At 42.5% G+C, this 16,965-nt stretch overlaps 1 protein-coding gene across 3 annotated transcripts in view; it reads left to right on the forward strand.

The window, feature by feature from the left end:
• The window catches only part of plxnb3 (plexin B3), a 98,230-nt gene extending 81,635 nt beyond the window's left edge, over positions 1-16,595 (forward strand). For all 3 annotated transcript variants that reach the window (XM_031759117.2, XM_039604495.1, XM_039604497.1), the window contains 25 exons: positions 168-319; positions 3,083-3,185; positions 3,268-3,404; positions 3,488-3,664; positions 3,741-3,906; positions 3,992-4,123; positions 4,818-4,922; positions 5,012-5,173; positions 5,330-5,481; positions 5,783-5,883; positions 6,099-6,316; positions 6,433-6,611; positions 6,978-7,044; positions 7,331-7,477; positions 7,557-7,637; positions 8,783-8,861; positions 9,036-9,139; positions 9,246-9,333; positions 9,510-9,676; positions 10,115-10,275; positions 10,372-10,519; positions 10,615-10,679; positions 10,829-10,904; positions 11,011-11,085; positions 12,606-16,595. In XM_031759117.2, the coding sequence (XP_031614977.1) occupies positions 168-319; positions 3,083-3,185; positions 3,268-3,404; positions 3,488-3,664; positions 3,741-3,906; positions 3,992-4,123; positions 4,818-4,922; positions 5,012-5,173; positions 5,330-5,481; positions 5,783-5,883; positions 6,099-6,316; positions 6,433-6,611; positions 6,978-7,044; positions 7,331-7,477; positions 7,557-7,637; positions 8,783-8,861; positions 9,036-9,139; positions 9,246-9,333; positions 9,510-9,676; positions 10,115-10,275; positions 10,372-10,519; positions 10,615-10,679; positions 10,829-10,904; positions 11,011-11,085; positions 12,606-12,710 (3,147 nt within the window). In that variant the 3' untranslated portion in view covers positions 12,711-16,595. The remainder of the gene's footprint in view (positions 1-167; positions 320-3,082; positions 3,186-3,267; positions 3,405-3,487; positions 3,665-3,740; positions 3,907-3,991; positions 4,124-4,817; positions 4,923-5,011; positions 5,174-5,329; positions 5,482-5,782; positions 5,884-6,098; positions 6,317-6,432; positions 6,612-6,977; positions 7,045-7,330; positions 7,478-7,556; positions 7,638-8,782; positions 8,862-9,035; positions 9,140-9,245; positions 9,334-9,509; positions 9,677-10,114; positions 10,276-10,371; positions 10,520-10,614; positions 10,680-10,828; positions 10,905-11,010; positions 11,086-12,605) is intronic.
• The last annotated feature ends 370 nt before the right edge of the window (positions 16,596-16,965 follow it).

The raw sequence follows: 16,965 nt of genomic DNA on the forward strand, positions 1-16,965 counted from the left end.
CTGGTTATTGGCTGTTTGTGGGCAGGACAGCTGCCATCTTTGTGTTCCTACAATTCTCCCACAGATTTTCGCTTCTCTTTTATAACGATCGGAAGATCAGTCTGTCTGTCTGCAGAGCTTGTTTTAGCACAGGAACGTTCAAACTGTTTCTACCTGTCTGTCTGCAGGTGGAACCTGCCTCCGGTCCTCTAGAGGGCGGCATTCTGGTGACGATCACAGGATCGAACCTGGGCATGAAGTATGAAGATGTGGTGGGCGGAGTCACTGTGGCGGGGATTCAATGTCTGCCTCAGTCTAAAGGTTACAAGATCTCCACCAGGTAACACAAATCTGATGATTACATTACAGTGTTTACGGGACTCATTTATGCAATCATTCAGCACATAACTGAATCACAGAGAGACGTGATGAGACCTCCCTTTCTGTCTGCTCTGTAACAAACCTGGCAGTCACCAGTTCAGCACAATAACATATCAATAACCGGGATTCTCGATGTCTTGATGATGATAGTCCAGAAGTTTTCAATCCATCAATATTCTTCTGAATAGTGTAAAACCACAGACACCCACTTGTAGCCAAGACTGACGTAGCAGCCGTGACATCACCCACTGGTTAGTGAAGTCCCATTAAGAAGCCTCAAGTGAGTCTTTATGCTGTCGCCATCTTGGTGTTTTTAAACCATATGTGTGATCTTATGGAGAAACTGAGGACACCGCAGGCTCATTGGCATAGGTTGCTGATTACACCCCGGATAGTCCTCCTTTCTGACCCTAGTAATGACTATAATTTACAAAATTAACTAATTGTTTTATTGATTATTATTGGAAATCAGTGACTGAGCTGATGATGTCATTGGGAAAGTGTTTACTGAATTCACAGTGTGGAAGCCCAGGGCTGTTTTCTCATAGACTTCCATACAAGCTGGAACCTTTTCGCAGCAGAGGAGTCGCCCCCTGCTGGCCACTAGAAACCATGCAGGTTTAAGACACTTTTATTTTGAACTGTGGGTGTGATCACAAAGTTGTGTACTCACTTCTGACACGTGACATGACCTCTTAAATCCAAACAGTTACAGGTCAACTTTGCGACATCATAATAAAATCAGAAACACTTCCAGCCACGCTTCAGTGCTCGGCTGTGCCCATATGTCTCATATTAAAGTGGTGAAACAACTCTTTAGTGAACACCTCGAAACAGAAAAAGTCTAGAATCAGGTGAAATCCTCCAAGGACGCCACTCTAACGTGTCCTCTCTCGTTTCCTTTCAGCGGCTCTAACATAGTCAAATATTCTTATTCCTCTCTGTGTGACACTAGCAGCCTGCTCCTACTCTCTGTTAAACTGTTGAGTCACTTTTCTTTATTGCCCTAAGGAGCTCTACAACCTGTACAGCGCATAACGCCTCCCATCCTCAGAGCCTCGATTTAGATCAGGGAGAACCTTTAACAGGAGACAAATCTGTCTGATGCTCACACAGAGAGAAAAACTCAAACACAAGCTTTTATGGAGCGAAACCTTTTTCTCTTCAGAACTGATTCTGTTTGAACTCACTCCCTCGGGAGCAAAATCTCCATTTTGATTTAGCCTCCGTGCTTTTTTTGAATAAGCTATCAGATTGAAATCTTCCGCGTGCCTTTGTTTAATTTTAGAATACTTTCACCAACTCAGCCTCGGGGATTTCGTATCTTTAGGAACTTTGGGACCTGCTCCAAAGTTTAAAACTTTATCAGTTTAGTTTTATGTTGTTGTCTCAACTTCAGCTTGATGTTACCAAGTAAAGACAAACACATTAAAGCTTCCTCAAGGTTGGAACGAGGCTAAAGAACAAGGAAAAAAAAGAACTGGGTCGCATCTTCTTTGACTTTGATGGAAAATGTTACAAGGTCAAGAAAAGATGCAAAAGCTTGTGACAGTGAATTTTGTTGACGCTGGTCTTCCGTGATAAAACTACAATTTTTGTAGAGGGACTACAAAAACTTGTGTTCTTAGCTTGATGTTTTATGGAGGCTTTATAAATACGAACAATATAATGTAACATTCATGATGGTGAAATAAAATGCTGGTATTAAGAAATATTGTTAAATCTAACATCTCCTAACCATATTAAGGCTTTTAGCATCTCTGAAATAGAATTAATTGATGCTAATCCCGAAATATCCCAAATGAGAACATAGCCAGTGTAACACTGTAACCCTCGCTTCACTTTGATCATTTTAATTAAGCTTATTATATTTCTAAATCTACATTACAGACAACATGCAGATTTTAATAAAAGGCTATTATAAGTTCAAAGCATTTGCACATATTAAAGTTATTGTAAAAGATGGAAGACGTAGCTGTAATTTACACGCTGGCCTCCATCATCGTGTCAGATATTTTTATCTTTGCTTTCATTAATAGTCTTATGGTGCACTCGTTGAATTGTGGGTTATCATTATCTCCTTTACTTCCATGAAGGATGCTCCAGTGCATTCTTTGATAAATGAGATTCACAGTGTTTAACCAGGCTTATTTATTATATGGTTGTCACACAGGTACTTCTGGGTCACCTGATCCAGCCCTAACTATTATCTTAATCAGAAAGAAAATGTTTTAAAGAGTAAAAAGAGTGAGGGTGAGACTGCTACTGCAGTTTACAAATCTGGAAAGTTCTGAGGATGGTTACTTTGGATCCTGGTTTGACTTTTTCCATTCCGTTTCTGAGTTATGACACCTGTCGTGTAGGTGTAGTAAGACTGCAGCGAGTGTGTCTTATAGCAGGGCTATGCTATCAGAATATGTGATTTTGACCTTGAAAACTGATTTTCCAAAACAGTCACTGGATAAATAGATAAACACACACATAAGTGACACACGTCAGAACAGTTGGGATGTGTTATGGTGACTCAGAGCTCAAAGGAATAAACAAGAAAAAGTTTTTTTTCCAGTGTTTTTCCACCAGTAGGAATCTTCCACAGTCGGTACGCCAGCGTAGCTGTCGTCCTCTGCTGCATGGAGACGGGAACATCACACGTTTTATGACTAAAGCACAAACACACAAGCTCATGTTTGCTGTTCTGTGTGTGTTTGTGTGTGTGCATCAGGGTTGTGTGTGAGCTGCAGCCTAGTGGGAAGCAGAAAGAAGGGCCCATCTTGGTTACTGTGGGAACAACTCGTGGGAGGTCAACAAAGATGTTCACCTATCAGGTAAGACTGAGTAGCCCAGTGTTACGTGGTATCTGGTCACCAGTATAAAGTTTTATCTGATGTCCAACGTGTTGTGGTTCAGGATCCTCGTCTCCAGGATCTGGTTCCTAATAAAGGTCCCGTCTCCGGAGGAACCAGGCTGACCATCAAGGGACGACAGCTGCTGACCGGGCAGACGTCTGACCTGAGCGCCTTCCTGGGCACCCAGCCCTGCTACATGTAAGTACAACGCTACGGCTTCTGGTACTGCAGTACTAATACTACTACATGTCTAACTTTCTGTCTCCTCTTTGTCTTGTCAGAGTTGAAGAGGTGAATGACACGCAGCTGGTGTGTCAGACTGGTTCCAGCAATCGCACGGGTCTCGTCCCAGTTCGGGTTCTGTTTGGTAAAGCCGAGCGGACTATTCCAAACATTACCTTCCATTACCTCGAAGACCCCGTCATCACCAACGCCATACCTGCCGAGAGCTTCTACGCGTAAGCACCAGCCGCCTTACACCTGCACTCGATCCTCTTATAAGCACACCTGCTAATTAGCTGTTGACTATTTCAGGGGTGGGCGTGTCATACGGGTGGAGGGCAGGAACCTGGATGTGGTGCAGCAGCCAATCATATCTGTGTGGGTGGAGCCTCTAGAGATACAAAGGGTGAAACGGAAGAAACGACTGGCTCTTCTCACCTCCAAGCAGCAGCTCGTCTTTAACAGCACAATGACAACGGTAAGACAAACAGACCAATGGGAGACGAGCTTTTAAAATATTTAGCCTGTCTCATGCTTGTTTTACCTCCCCGTCTGCCTCTCAGGTATCAGAGCGCTGCTCCATCCTGTCGTCCTCTCAGATGACTTGCCCGACCCCCAGAGTGAACCCAGAGGTCAAAGTTAAGGGCGTCTGGTTTCAGCTTGATAACGTCAGAGTCCACTATGAGAGCATCAAGGTACCTCCCATCATCATCCTCATTCGTCCAGTTTTCTTCAGCGTCTTGTCCTGTGACGTTTGATCGTACATACAGGATGCACTACGAACAGGAGCTGCTCAGAGTCAATTCTGCTGCTTTCATAGGAGCAGATTAAATCTCCAAAATCTGAATTTTGTCAGTTCAAATACTTTTTAGGGGGTGATATTGGGCTGCTGTATGGATTTGTTGGAATTAGGAGTGAAGCAGCACACATGCATTTCTTTATCAAAGGTGTTAAGCCTATTTTTTTACTTCACTTTAAACACGGTGTGACGCATTAACATGAACAAATGGGGCATATGTTGTCACTTTGCTTCCCTAACGTCTAGCAGAGCCACACAAAAATTTCCACTTCCTTAATTTTCACATAGTCAAATATAAAAGCATAAAAAAGGATGCAGATGATTGAAAATAAAGGATGAGGCTCTAGAGGGATTTGAATAGCAATTTACTTAAAAGAAAAGGAAGGGACTGAAAGGGTTTTAAATAAAAGGAGATTAGAAAAAAAGCAGATTTTAACTGGAATTATTCCCGAGGCTGAAAAATGAGGCATACGTGCTTTGAAACCTGCCGCACTGCCTGACAGAATGTGAATGAAGCCTTACTGAACAATTTTCCACTTCTAATGCTTGATGGAAAAACCTTTCTGTCTCTCTGCCCGTCTGTCTTCCAGGGTAAAAGCTTCACTTATTATCCAAACCCGGTTTTATTTCCAATCAACCGAGAAAATCTAGATGTGCCATTCCGTTTCAAACCTGGAGGAGTGATCGCTGTGGAGGTACAGCAACTGTCGTACGTGAATCCTGAGCCATGCGGAAGGAGTAAATTCAAATTTAACCTCCGTTTCTGTCTCTTTTCGTCCGTCAGGGCCAGGACCTGACCAGAGCCATGTCCAAAGAGGAAGTGAAGGCTTGGCTTGGAGATCAGGAGTGTGACGTGAAAACTCTGGACAGTACTCATCTGTACTGTGACCCTCCAGAGGTCCAACCACTCAGTGTGGATGACAGCAATGAACTTCCTAGCCTCAAGGTGACCTTTGGGTTTTGAGCTGTTGGCTTTTACAGGGATTCATATCCAAGGCTGAGATGCTTTTTAGGGATTTTCCAGCTCGGTGTGCACGGGCCAGTGCTTTACTCATTCTCACACTCAGCCTTTTTCACTCTCTGTCTGCGTGTCTTCTGTTAGGTTTTCATGGGAAACCTGCAAGTGGACCTGGGATTGGTTCAGTACGACAGCAACTCTCTGCTGCCTGCTGTCCCATTGGCTGCTCAGATCGGTTTGGGGGCGGGAGCAGCTGTCATCATCCTGTCAGTGTTGGTCATCATCCTCATGTACAGGTAAGTATCCACCTGTGTCTGAAACCAGGTGTGTTTTTAGGCGACTTTTCTCTGCTGTTGTGACGAGGATTTCACTCAGCTGCAGAAAAATTATTTTGTTAAGTATAAAATCTTGTTTTGTATTTTGTTTCCTCTGAAACGCTTTATTTGTATTTTTGTGCTTAAAAAAAAAAAAGGACAATCACTTCATTTTTGTCTGCAGTGACATTTTAAAAGTCGACTCAATGTTTTTATGAGAATATTCTTCATCATTAATCTTCAGTTAATGTGTTTTTGTTTTGTTGTTTTTTGCTTTGTGCAGGAGGAAAAGTAAACAGGCTCTCCGAGATTATAAAAAGGTTTTACTGCAGTTAGAAACTCTGGAGATCAACGTGGGAGATCAGTGCCGCAAAGAGTTCACTGGTATGAAAACACATTTTAAATAAACTGCAAACCTTCGTATCGTGTTGGACTTTTCATTCATCTGGATTTCCTGACGGCAGATCTACCCAAAAATGTTAAAACTTTAAAGATTTACTGAGCCCTCTGTGTTTGATTGAATACATTTAAATTTAAACTCATTAAGTTTTTGAAATCTCAAGTTGCCATTTGCTCCTCGTATACCTCTTGTCCTTCAGACCTGATGACAGAGATGATGGATCTGAGCAGTGATGTGGGAGGACCAGGAGTCCCCCTCTTGGACTACAGGATCTATGCAGAGAGAGTTTTCTTCCCTGGCCAGCAGACGGCGCCACTGAGTCGTCAGCTAGATCTGCCTGAGTCGAGGAGGCAGACTGTGGAGCAGGGCCTGCAGCAGCTCAACAACCTGCTCAATAACAGACTCTTCCTCACCAGGGTGAGTGGAGATCGTGGGAGGAGGCAGTAGAATGGTCATATGACGTCTAAGACTCACAGGTGACATTTTTTCTATATGCCTCTGTGTGTGTGTGTGTGTGTGTGTGTGTGTTTCAGTTCATCCACACTTTGGAGGCCCAGCAGGGTTTCTCCCAGCGAGATCGTGGCTATGTGGCCAGCCTGCTCACCATGGCTCTGCACGACAAACTGGAATACTTCACCGAAGTCATGAAGAGCCTGCTGCAGGACCTGGTGCAGCAGTATGTTGCCAAAAACCCCAAACTCATGCTGCGCCGGTACGTAAAGCAAAAGCAACTTCAGTCACATTAGAATAAGTTAACAGGAAGTGCTTTCAGGTTTAAATTTTAGATGTAGTTCCTTAAAAAGAACCAAATATTTTTATCACATCCAGTCAAAGTCTTTGTAGAAGCAGGCCTTGCCACTGGCCCCCACCTTAGTAACAGCTCTAGGTAGTTATTTTGACCATTTGACCAGTTATTTGGAGCAGGTCCAAAAGTTGACCAAATCCCTAAATAAGTGGAAAGATAGCCGTAATGTTAATTTCAGCGTTCACTGCGACAGTTTAAGGCTCAGATTTATACCTTCAGCTGGGAGGAGCTGTCTGTCCTGCTGATGTCTTGGCTTGCCTGTTTGTCTTTCAGGACAGAGACGGTTGTTGAGAAGATGTTGACCAACTGGATGTCTATCTGCCTCTATTCCTTTCTGAAGGTAACTGTCTCTCTGGCTCTGTCCCACTGCCTGTCCCATCTCAGCAGGTCGCAGACCACATCCCAGTAGATTCTTTGATGTTTATTCCATTTTTCTTTTGTAATTACTGTTAATTCACATCTCAGCTGCTCTTTGGGTTTCAGCAGAGTGTATCCAGAGATTGATACATTTCTTTTTGAGTTTTGTGAATTAGAACCAATCAAAAATGTGAGATTGTCTCAGTATTTGGCATAAAGCTGCCATGCATGATGTTGGCCACCCGGTCACTGCTCTTTTTGTCTATCAGGAGGTGGCGGGAGAGCCTCTCTACATGCTCTACAGAGCCATAAAGTATCAGGTGGACAAAGGGCCGGTGGATGCTGTGACGGGAAAAGCCAAACGAACACTCAACGACAGTCACCTGCTGCGGGAGGACATTGAATATTGCTCAGTGGTAACCAGAGTAACAGACATCACACTGATCTGCAGCTGAATCATTGATTCGTTTATGACAAGTCGTCTGTTTCTCTCAGACTCTGACAGTGCTGGTGAAAAACGGAGTCGAAGTTCAGCCATGTCCTGTTAAAGTGCTCGACACCGACACGATCACACAGGTACATGCTTGTTTGTATGGTAGGGCGGTGTCTATTTTTAATGCCTTCACACCTTTTGGTTATACTGCATATGATAATAAGCAATAGAAGCTAAGCTGCTGGTGATAGAAGTTATTGTGGCTACAAATATATATTTGATTAGCTGAATAAACCTTGCTGTCCTCGCTAGCTGGCATAATTTCAATTCAATTCAGTTTTATTTATACAGCACCAAATCACAACAACAGTTGCCTTAAGGTGCTTTATATTGTAAGGTAGACCCTACAATAATACATACAGAGAAAAACCCAACAATCATATGACCCCCTATGTGCAAGCACTTAGGGCGACAGTGGGATGGAAAAACTTCCTTTTAACAGGAAGAAACCTCCGGCAGAACCAGGCTCAGGGAGGGGCGGGGCCATCTGCTGCGACCATATGCTGCTGCATAAGAAATAATAGATGATTATAATAACTACTAATGTTTCATCAAGGTACAACTGTTAGGTCATGCAAGCAGCTATCAATACAAGTGGCTACAGCCCATACAGCTGCAACTAAGGGCAGCTGTACTCTGTCAACACCGAAGTCCTGATGTTGTAAACCAGCAAGCTGGAAGGTGAAACAAGTGTTAAATGATGATTAAAGTGTTATTTTATCTAAACTGTATTGGTTATATTAATAATAGAAATAATACTGTGTGTGTTCATTTGCAGTGTTCATTTGCAATGTTCATTTGCAATGAAAAGCCCTGCAGTTAGTAATGCTTCTAAAGTTAGCCACCTTCAAATGTTTTTATCACTTTTAGACTTTAAGTTGAGTAATTTACATTTGAATTTGAATTTTCATTTAGGCAATTAGTCATTGGGAACATCCCTACCTTTTTATTTCTGGTTGCCGGAAGTCAGTGTCTAGCGTTGCCATCTTTTGTCTCAGTTTTCTGACCTTCTGCAATGAAGGTCTCGCTATCTTTCACAGCTCACTGAGCTCAGCTTCATGTTCCATCGATAAAAAGTGCCCTGTGGTGGCATGTTCTTTCTGTTACACTACAATACAAAATTTCACTGCAGCATCTAATTTCAGATACATAGAAGTAGTCGTCTATATTCTTAATTCCACTGGGATTTCTAAATACCTTTGTCACTTTGCTGTCTGCTTGTGTTCAGGTAAAAGATAAGATCCTGGATCAGGTCTACAGAGGAGCTCCATTCTCTCAGAGACCATCAGCTGACAGTCTTGACCTCGGTAAACACCTGTCTCATCTATCTGTTGTTTGAGATGTCTGATATTAGGAGATTAAATTGGCCGAAGCATTAGTGGGTGTTTTAAATATTTGGTTGTGGATCTGAGAATGCATGGTGTCATCATATCCGTAGATCCAGACTGGCAGCTAATATGTACCTGTTCCTTTGTTAATAGAGTGGCGTTCAGGCCAAGCAGGTCACCTGACCTTGTCGGATGATGATGTCACAGCAGTGGTTCAAGGTCGTTGGAAACGACTCAACACACTGCAGCACTATAAGGTGAAAACAACTGGCCAATCGTGTTCCATTACCACCTCCTTCTCTGCTCCTCCTTCCAGTTCTCCGTCTCCTTGTTCACATCGTTCTCTGCTCTTTGGTTTTTCAGGTTCCCGACGGCGCCACGGTCGCTCTCATCCCTCGTTCTCAAAGTTCAGGTGGAGTGGGAGTCAACCAGGTCTTCCAAACTGGAGAGAGTAAGAAACACATCTTAACAGAATATCTCAATATTAAAAATATAATGTAAAACCCTAAAATCTAACACTCCCAGAGATTGAAATTAATGTAGCACAAAAAAGAGGAAAAATAAAACTCTGTGTAAAAGTATGACACCAAAACATGGTGGCTGACCGTCTCTTTACGGTGGCTGCAGAAACGCCGATGCTGGAGGGTGAGGAGGAGGAGGGTCTGCGTCTATGGCACCTTGTGAAGAGCAGTGAAGATCCTGAAATCCCAAAACACAGAAAGAGCAGTATGAGGGAGAGGGAGAGAGCCAAGGCCATCCCAGAGATTTACCTGACCAGGCTGCTGTCCATGAAGGTAACACACATATCCTTCCATTTAGGCATTGTGGGGACGTCAGACATTGTGGGGACCATTGATTCTGGAGGTTAAACAGCAAATTAATTTCACATGGTGGAGATATGTGCAAAATAGATGCGTGTGTGGGTGTTCTTATATTAGTGTGTGCGTGTTGTTGCCATACCATCTTCTACCAGTAGGGGCCGGTAATGAGTTAACTCTCCACCACACACCTCCACAGACAAACTCTTGGTCTGAGGGGTGTGTGGGATAAACACTAAAACCTTTACAGGTATACCTGTTAAATTTAAGGTTATCTTTGTGGAGACTCGTTTATTTGGTCTCCATCCTATCAGGTAGCCGTCCTTGCCATGTGATGAGTACAAACAAATACACACCAGAGAACTGACCACCTGGCTATCTGTCCTTCTGCTTTACTTTTCTGTCTCTCACTAGGGGACATTGCAAAAGTTTGTGGATGACGTGTTTGTGGCGATACTCAGTACAAAGCGTCCTCCTCCAATCGCCGTGAGGTTTTTCTTCGACTTTTTGGACGACATGGCTGAGAAACATGGAATTGACGACCCAGAGACTGTCCACATCTGGAAGACCAACAGGTGAGGCACACATCTGGTTATCTGATCGAGATTTTCAACTCCCACAACCCTCTCACCCCTTTTACCTCTCTCTGACCCATGTCTGTCTCCCTCCAGTCTCCCTCTCAGGTTCTGGGTCAACATCCTGAAGAACCCTCAGTTCGTTCTGGACGTTCAGGTGACCGACAGCATCGACGCCGTTCTGTCTGTCATCGCTCAGACCTTCATAGACTCTTGCACCACCTCTGAGCACAAAGTGGGACGGGTAAGAATTCTCTTTCTCGTTCAGCCTGGCTATGTATTGGTTTTTGTTTTTCGGTTTTGTTTTCTAGGCTTCATGGTTACTTTCTCTCCAATCAGGACTCACCTGTAAACAAGCTGCTGTATGCCAGAGAGATCCCCAGATACAAACAGCTGGTGGAAAGGTGAGACAGCTTCCTGTCCCCGTTGTTTAACTCATAATACACTATAGAGAGACTGTTTTCATGCTGTGAGGAAGACAAGATCTAATTTAGCTGATGATTCTTTGAGCCCGAGAGCCGCAGTACTGATAACTTTCTGTGTATGCGCTCAGGTATTACAGTGACATCCACAGTGCTGCATCAGGCTGTTATCAAGAGATGAATTCCACTCTGACTGAACTTTCTGGGGTCAGTAAACACAGACTGAACAGAGCCTGAAATACTGAAATGAAATGCTGAAATTCAACTGTAGGAAAAACTGAAGTTAAAACTGTCTTTGCCTGTCTGCCTCCAGAGTTTTGCATCAGAAATGAACAATCTTGTGGCTCTCCATGAGCTCTACAAGTACATCAACAAATATTATGATCAGGTAATGCACACAGACACACACACACAAATACACATTTGTTTTCATATCTTATTGAAGACATCTCATTGACATAATGCTTTCCCTAGCCGCTTACCCTAACCCTAACCATCAAAACTGAATGCCTAACCCTGACCCTTACCCTATAACTAACCATAACAGTGACATTTAACTTATTTTATCCGATAAATAAACATTGTAAAATTCAAGGTTTTTTGTATATATGTATATGTATACGCCCCCCAACAGCCCTTTTGAATGTGTCCCTAATTCTGAGGTCTCAAGGTTGGCAAGTTAGCAATTATAGTAGCATGCCAATTTTCAGTCCTCACAAAGATGTCTAAACATTTACACACACACACAGGCTATGGGCTGGTAATGGATTGGATGCTATTGGGATGAATCTAGATGGACGGATCGATGGATGGATACTTTAATACTTTAATTTCCCTTGTGGCATCAATATTGTGTTACAGCAACAGGATAAAAATAAAAATAATGGAGTCTACAATAAATAACCAACATAGTTAAAATAAAAGTGCCACATATTAGTGAGGGCCTTATACTGTGAGAGAGTGCTACATGGTATTTACATAAAAGTGATAAAAAAACAGTAAAGAAGTAAGACTGGGATTGTGAAAAGTAGTAAGAGTAGTGCAAATTGCAATAAATTAATACAGTATGTACACTTTAAACTATAAACATTACATTAACATTGCGCTATCATACTATGAACTTAGAAACAGCTATAAGAAAGTGTAATACAGAAATATGGGTGTGAAATCAGGTATTTTCACCTCTCACCGTATCTATTTTTAGCCCTGACTTTTTATAAAGTATTTGTAAGTACATCACAGGTTCATTGTCAGGTTTACCTGATAACTTTTTGAAATTAGATCAAATAAAAAATAGATGATTGTATTTACAAGAAAAGAAACAGAACAGTAAATCTAATTTATCTCAACATCTGTTTCTAAATAAATCTAAATGCTGAAGTCAGTGTATATCAAAATCATGCTGCCAGATCATTATCTGTTATCTGTTTATCTGATAATCTATGAAAAATAGCCATTTTATTTGTTTATATTTATAGTAAAAATAAAATATACAAGTAGTTTTGAGAGAAAGCTTACCTTATACTACAATATGTGAGTCCTCCACACGTCTTCTGATTAAAAAACAGTTTGTGTCTGAATAGTTCCTATAAGGTTTATTTACTGTGAACACCTGTAAGTTCTCACTTAGTACTTTAATTGCACTACAAATGTTTTATATACGTTTGCAGTGCATAACGTGTAGTGTATAAATAAAATACTTGGTAACAGGTGCACTCTTTTCTTCTGAAGTAATCATGAAGTATTCAGATTACATTGCATTTTTGCAATCCAGTGGTTAAAATGACAGATTACAAAAAAGAAACAAACTCCAAAGCAAACAAACATGTATTTGGTTATTAGCAGGTCACTACACTAATCTTACACTTCTGTACTTGTCCCCCTCTCTGTACTGTGTCTTCCGCTCAGATCATCATGTCTCTGGAGGAGGACAGTTCAGGGCAGAAGATGCAGCTGGCCTATCGGTTGCAGCAGGTCGCCGCCTTGGTGGAGAACAAGGTCACGGACCTCTGATGTCCTTTTATCTTAAATGAGCAGAGAAGGATGATGGAGGATGGGGATGAAGAATCATAAGAAACATCTTGACAAAGACTGAAGCAGTGGAAATGACTGGACTGCTGTGGCACTGTGTCTTCCTGCTGTGTGTGTGTGTGTGTGTGTGTGTGTGTGTGTGTGTGTGTGTGTGTGTGTGTCAGGATATATGAGCTTTTATAGTCTGACTCAGGAGATCCCAGGTCTTTAGATTTCCTCACAGAGCAGCAACAGTGAAACTAAAGTTAAACTAACCTAAACCAAACCTGAAGCCGCATTACGCCGACTGACACCAGCCTATGGTGGAGAACGACAATCTTACCAATTAGATCAGGGAATATCACCATCACCTGCTGCCTTGCACTATGTTTCCCAGAGTTCCCTGCTGTTCTACTGTCTGTGAGTCAAAAAGCACAAGTGAAATCGTTTCTACTCAGATTCTCATGTATTGATTATTGAGCTCCTGGTCGCAGACGTGCTGTTTGTAAGTTTCGCCTTTTCTACTGAAACCAGCAGCTCTGATGTTGACGATCTGGGCAGAGTTTTAAGAAGCGCAATAAAAGAACCAAAATCAGGGAGCATTTAAACCACGTTTCAGCGTGACTCCAGTTTCTCATTAACAGTGACCTGCTGGTTCCAGTCCTTCCAGCCTTCCTCAGTTGCAGGTGTGGGTCCAGACTGCTTCATCAATCTGTTTTGTATGAGTGCTGAATGTGACCAAGTGAGGATCTTTGTCAGAGATGAAAACAAATTTAATCCACATCTTTTTTAAACCGTTGACTCCAAGGAAGGGACTCCAGCGGTACCAGAATCCAGTGTGACAGTCCTCTCCCAGACTGTCCCAGACGAACTTTAGCTTTAAGAAGAGTGAGAGTTTGAAGCTTAGTCTTCAAAGTAGACAGGGTGTCTGCTTCCCAAAGCCAAAGTGGGAGCTGGCTCTACTTCTCTTTCTATTTTAGGAAACTCTCACTCTAGACAATCCTTTTGATTTCACCAGATGTGTTCCACAGTGTCTCTCCACTCTGATATGCTGAAAGGAAAAAGTACTTTTACCACTTACAGAAGTAGTTATGAATCAGGTGGGTGTCATGCATGCTTATGCACACCACAACTGCAAACTTCAGCCACAGTCCTCGACCACATCAGCTGGTAGCTCAGCATGTTTTTAAAACTGCTTCATCCTGACCGCAGTTGCTTTGATGTGCAAGCTGCTTTGCAGCCCAGCTCCACCTTTCATGGTGCATCTGACTTCATCAAAGTGATATGTCTTCACTGACATATGCTCTGCCCTGTGCTGGGTCTTTATCTTGCTCTCCCTGCCTGTTGCTGACATGCATTGAAGGATATGTGCTCTAATGTCATTTTATTTCTAATTGTTAGAGTTCATAGATTATTTTAATGTTATAAATAAACCCTTTTGAATTGTCTATTTAGAAGGGTTCATAACCGTTTTCCTGTAACTCCATAATGAAGCTAAGAAGCAGGTCATAATGGCTATTGTGTGCAAGAAACTGTCTAACAATTTACTCCTTGAAGGGAACCCTTGAAGCTCTTTTCTGTCATGTTTCAGTCCGTGTTCCTGTCAGTACTCTTGCTGGAGCATTTTCGATGATTGCAGCTGGAGCTTCTTAGGACTGAAGGAATTGAACAAAAGTCCAGCTTACGAATGACTGATGTCCGTAATTTAGACAGTATTGTGCAGATGAAAGGAGGCAGTGGTGGAGACGGAGACTGGAGTCACACTGAATGTTCAACTGAAACATTGAAGTCGAACCTGCTGAAAAAACAATCTAAAATCTGTGGGAGGAGTTACAGAGTGTGTGTGTGTGTGTGTGTGTTTGTGTGGTTGTGTCTGTGTGTGTGTTTGTGTAAGCGAGATAAAGAGATAAAGAGCGGCTGTGTGCTAGCTAGTTACTAACTTATTGTGTGTACATACTGTAAGTCCTATTTATACTTATTTAATCCCAGCTGTGCCTTCACTCTTGCAGCTAGGTGGCGCTGTCTGTTCTGACAGCAGCCTTATTGATCATGTATCCCCCTGCTAATTGGGAAAATAAATCAGTTTAAATGCTTAACTTGTATTGAACAAGGGAAGGAAAAAAAACAACAACAGCAACTTGCACAAACCCTGACAATATGCCAGAAGAACCCACCCCCAACAAACACAAACACAACAGAGTAAAGCCACAAACCCTGAGCACAAACAGCACGTACCACACTGTGCTCGGCTGCTGTTTCAGGTCACAGATTGTGGCGATTGTAGCTTCCTGTTTTTCTCTGCTTGGCGTGTATGTCCCCCAGCATTTCCGCTGAGTTGCAACTGTTAAAAATGTTTTTTATCATTAGGTGGACGCAGTGTACTTCAAGAACGAAGCTACGAGTAACTTGAAACACTGGTACAGGTGTCGTGCCACGGTTGTTACCGGCTGCTGCCACATCCATTGTTATGGTAGCCGTTTGCATCTACTTTAGATCTGCAGACCTACACATGACAGGTGTTAGTTTACAGCTCTGATATCAGATCTGCCCGAATCTAATGAGTGAAGTTTTAGAGATCGAAGGCTCATTTTTACTACCATTACCCAATACACGGTGGTAAAAGGAAATTGTAGACGTAGCTGCTGCATGCTACTAATGAAAAAAGGATGGACGATGAATTCAGCAGCATCGCAGCCTGAAGAAAAGACAAAAAAAGGAAGAAAAGAAAGAAATCTGGTGGTGCACCACTGGATCCTTCTGCATCGCTTGGCAGATGGCAGCAGGGTGAACAGGCTGTGGATGGGGTGGGTTTTATCTGTGCATGTATCTCACCAGTATCACTTTTACTGGGTAGATGGATGCTGCTGATGCCCTGCGTGGTTTTAATCACCAACCGCAGAGCTTTCAGGTCTTGGGCTGTGCACATCCAGTACCAGATTTTAAAACTATGGATGCTTTCTCATTCTCATCAGTATTGTAATGTTTATAGCACAAAAACAGTCGGAGCCCTCGAGGATCCGGACTTACTGCACATACCGGGATTAAAGGGTCGTGTAAATTCCGGGTCTTGGTTTAAAGAGTCGACGTCTCTCTGGATATTTGGATTCTGCCCGACATCACAGCTGGGTCTTCAAGGCAGCCATGTTGTTTCAGCTGTTAGTGTGTCGTCTTGGTCTTTGTGGATGGTGGTGACGCCCCCGGGTGCGTGTCCCCGGTGTTTATGGCCTCTGGCTGGACTGAATCTAGCAGGTGGACTCTGATGATGGTCCCCACTGCTGAACTGAACCAAACCAGAGACCTGAACCAGATTTTGCTGAACCAGTTCTTCCTGCTGGACTTTTCTTCTTCTTCTTCTATTTCTGACTCTGTGTTTTGCTTGTGTGCTTTTTGAGCCTGTGTTTGACCCGTAGTTGTAGTTCTTCGGTCACAATAGATTTCTGCATGCGTGTGTTGATGATGATGATGATGCAGATGCAGATTTATGGTGCTTCTTCAGTATAATTTTCTTTCTTTTGTTTTAAAGGTGAGGGGCGGGGCTTAAAACCTGCCTTGTCAGTGATGATGCGCATGTCACCTGATCTCTGTACAGTTTCATCCTCAGCTCTGATTGGTTGAGCTCTGTTTGTTACGGAATTGTTTTTTCTACTATAAGGGAATAAAAAATAAATAAAAAAACTTTAAGGGTTTGTATAAAAGAACTCCAGGATCAGTTGTTTCTACTGACTGTGTACAGTTTGCTAACAGTGTGTAAATGTGCCTGTAAATACCTGTCTGAGGATGATGATGATGATGATTCAGTCTGCAATGGAAATGTGCTTTTATTGTGAAAAGGCAGGAGGCCAAACACAATTTGTATCATGTAAAAATAAAGTTATAATTTTAACAGTTCTCAGTTGTGCTGTGTCGTCTCAAACTTCATTTCTGATGTCATGATGACATCATTTCTCACGACATCATCATGAGAAGTCTGGATTTTTTGTTTCCTGGGGGGGCGCTAGCGAGCGCAAACGAGGCCCTCTGGAGCCTGCTGCATAAAACATTTTTCCTTCTGGATATTTTTTATCATGTTTTTGAAGGAAAAGGTGAGACAATATATTTTAATCTTTTTATGAATTATAATAAAAGACCTTTCTTTAGCTCCTAGGGTCGTCACAGCCCCATGACCCACTTTACAGCATCAACCATTTTGATTTCAGACCATTAAATGAGCAGCAGCAGAGATGTTGGTGCTGAAAAAGTCATGAACTTTTGCCTTCTC

Source organism: Oreochromis aureus, linkage group 20 (assembly GCF_013358895.1).
Source record: "Oreochromis aureus strain Israel breed Guangdong linkage group 20, ZZ_aureus, whole genome shotgun sequence".
NCBI classification, from domain to species: Eukaryota; Metazoa; Chordata; class Actinopteri; order Cichliformes; family Cichlidae; genus Oreochromis; species Oreochromis aureus.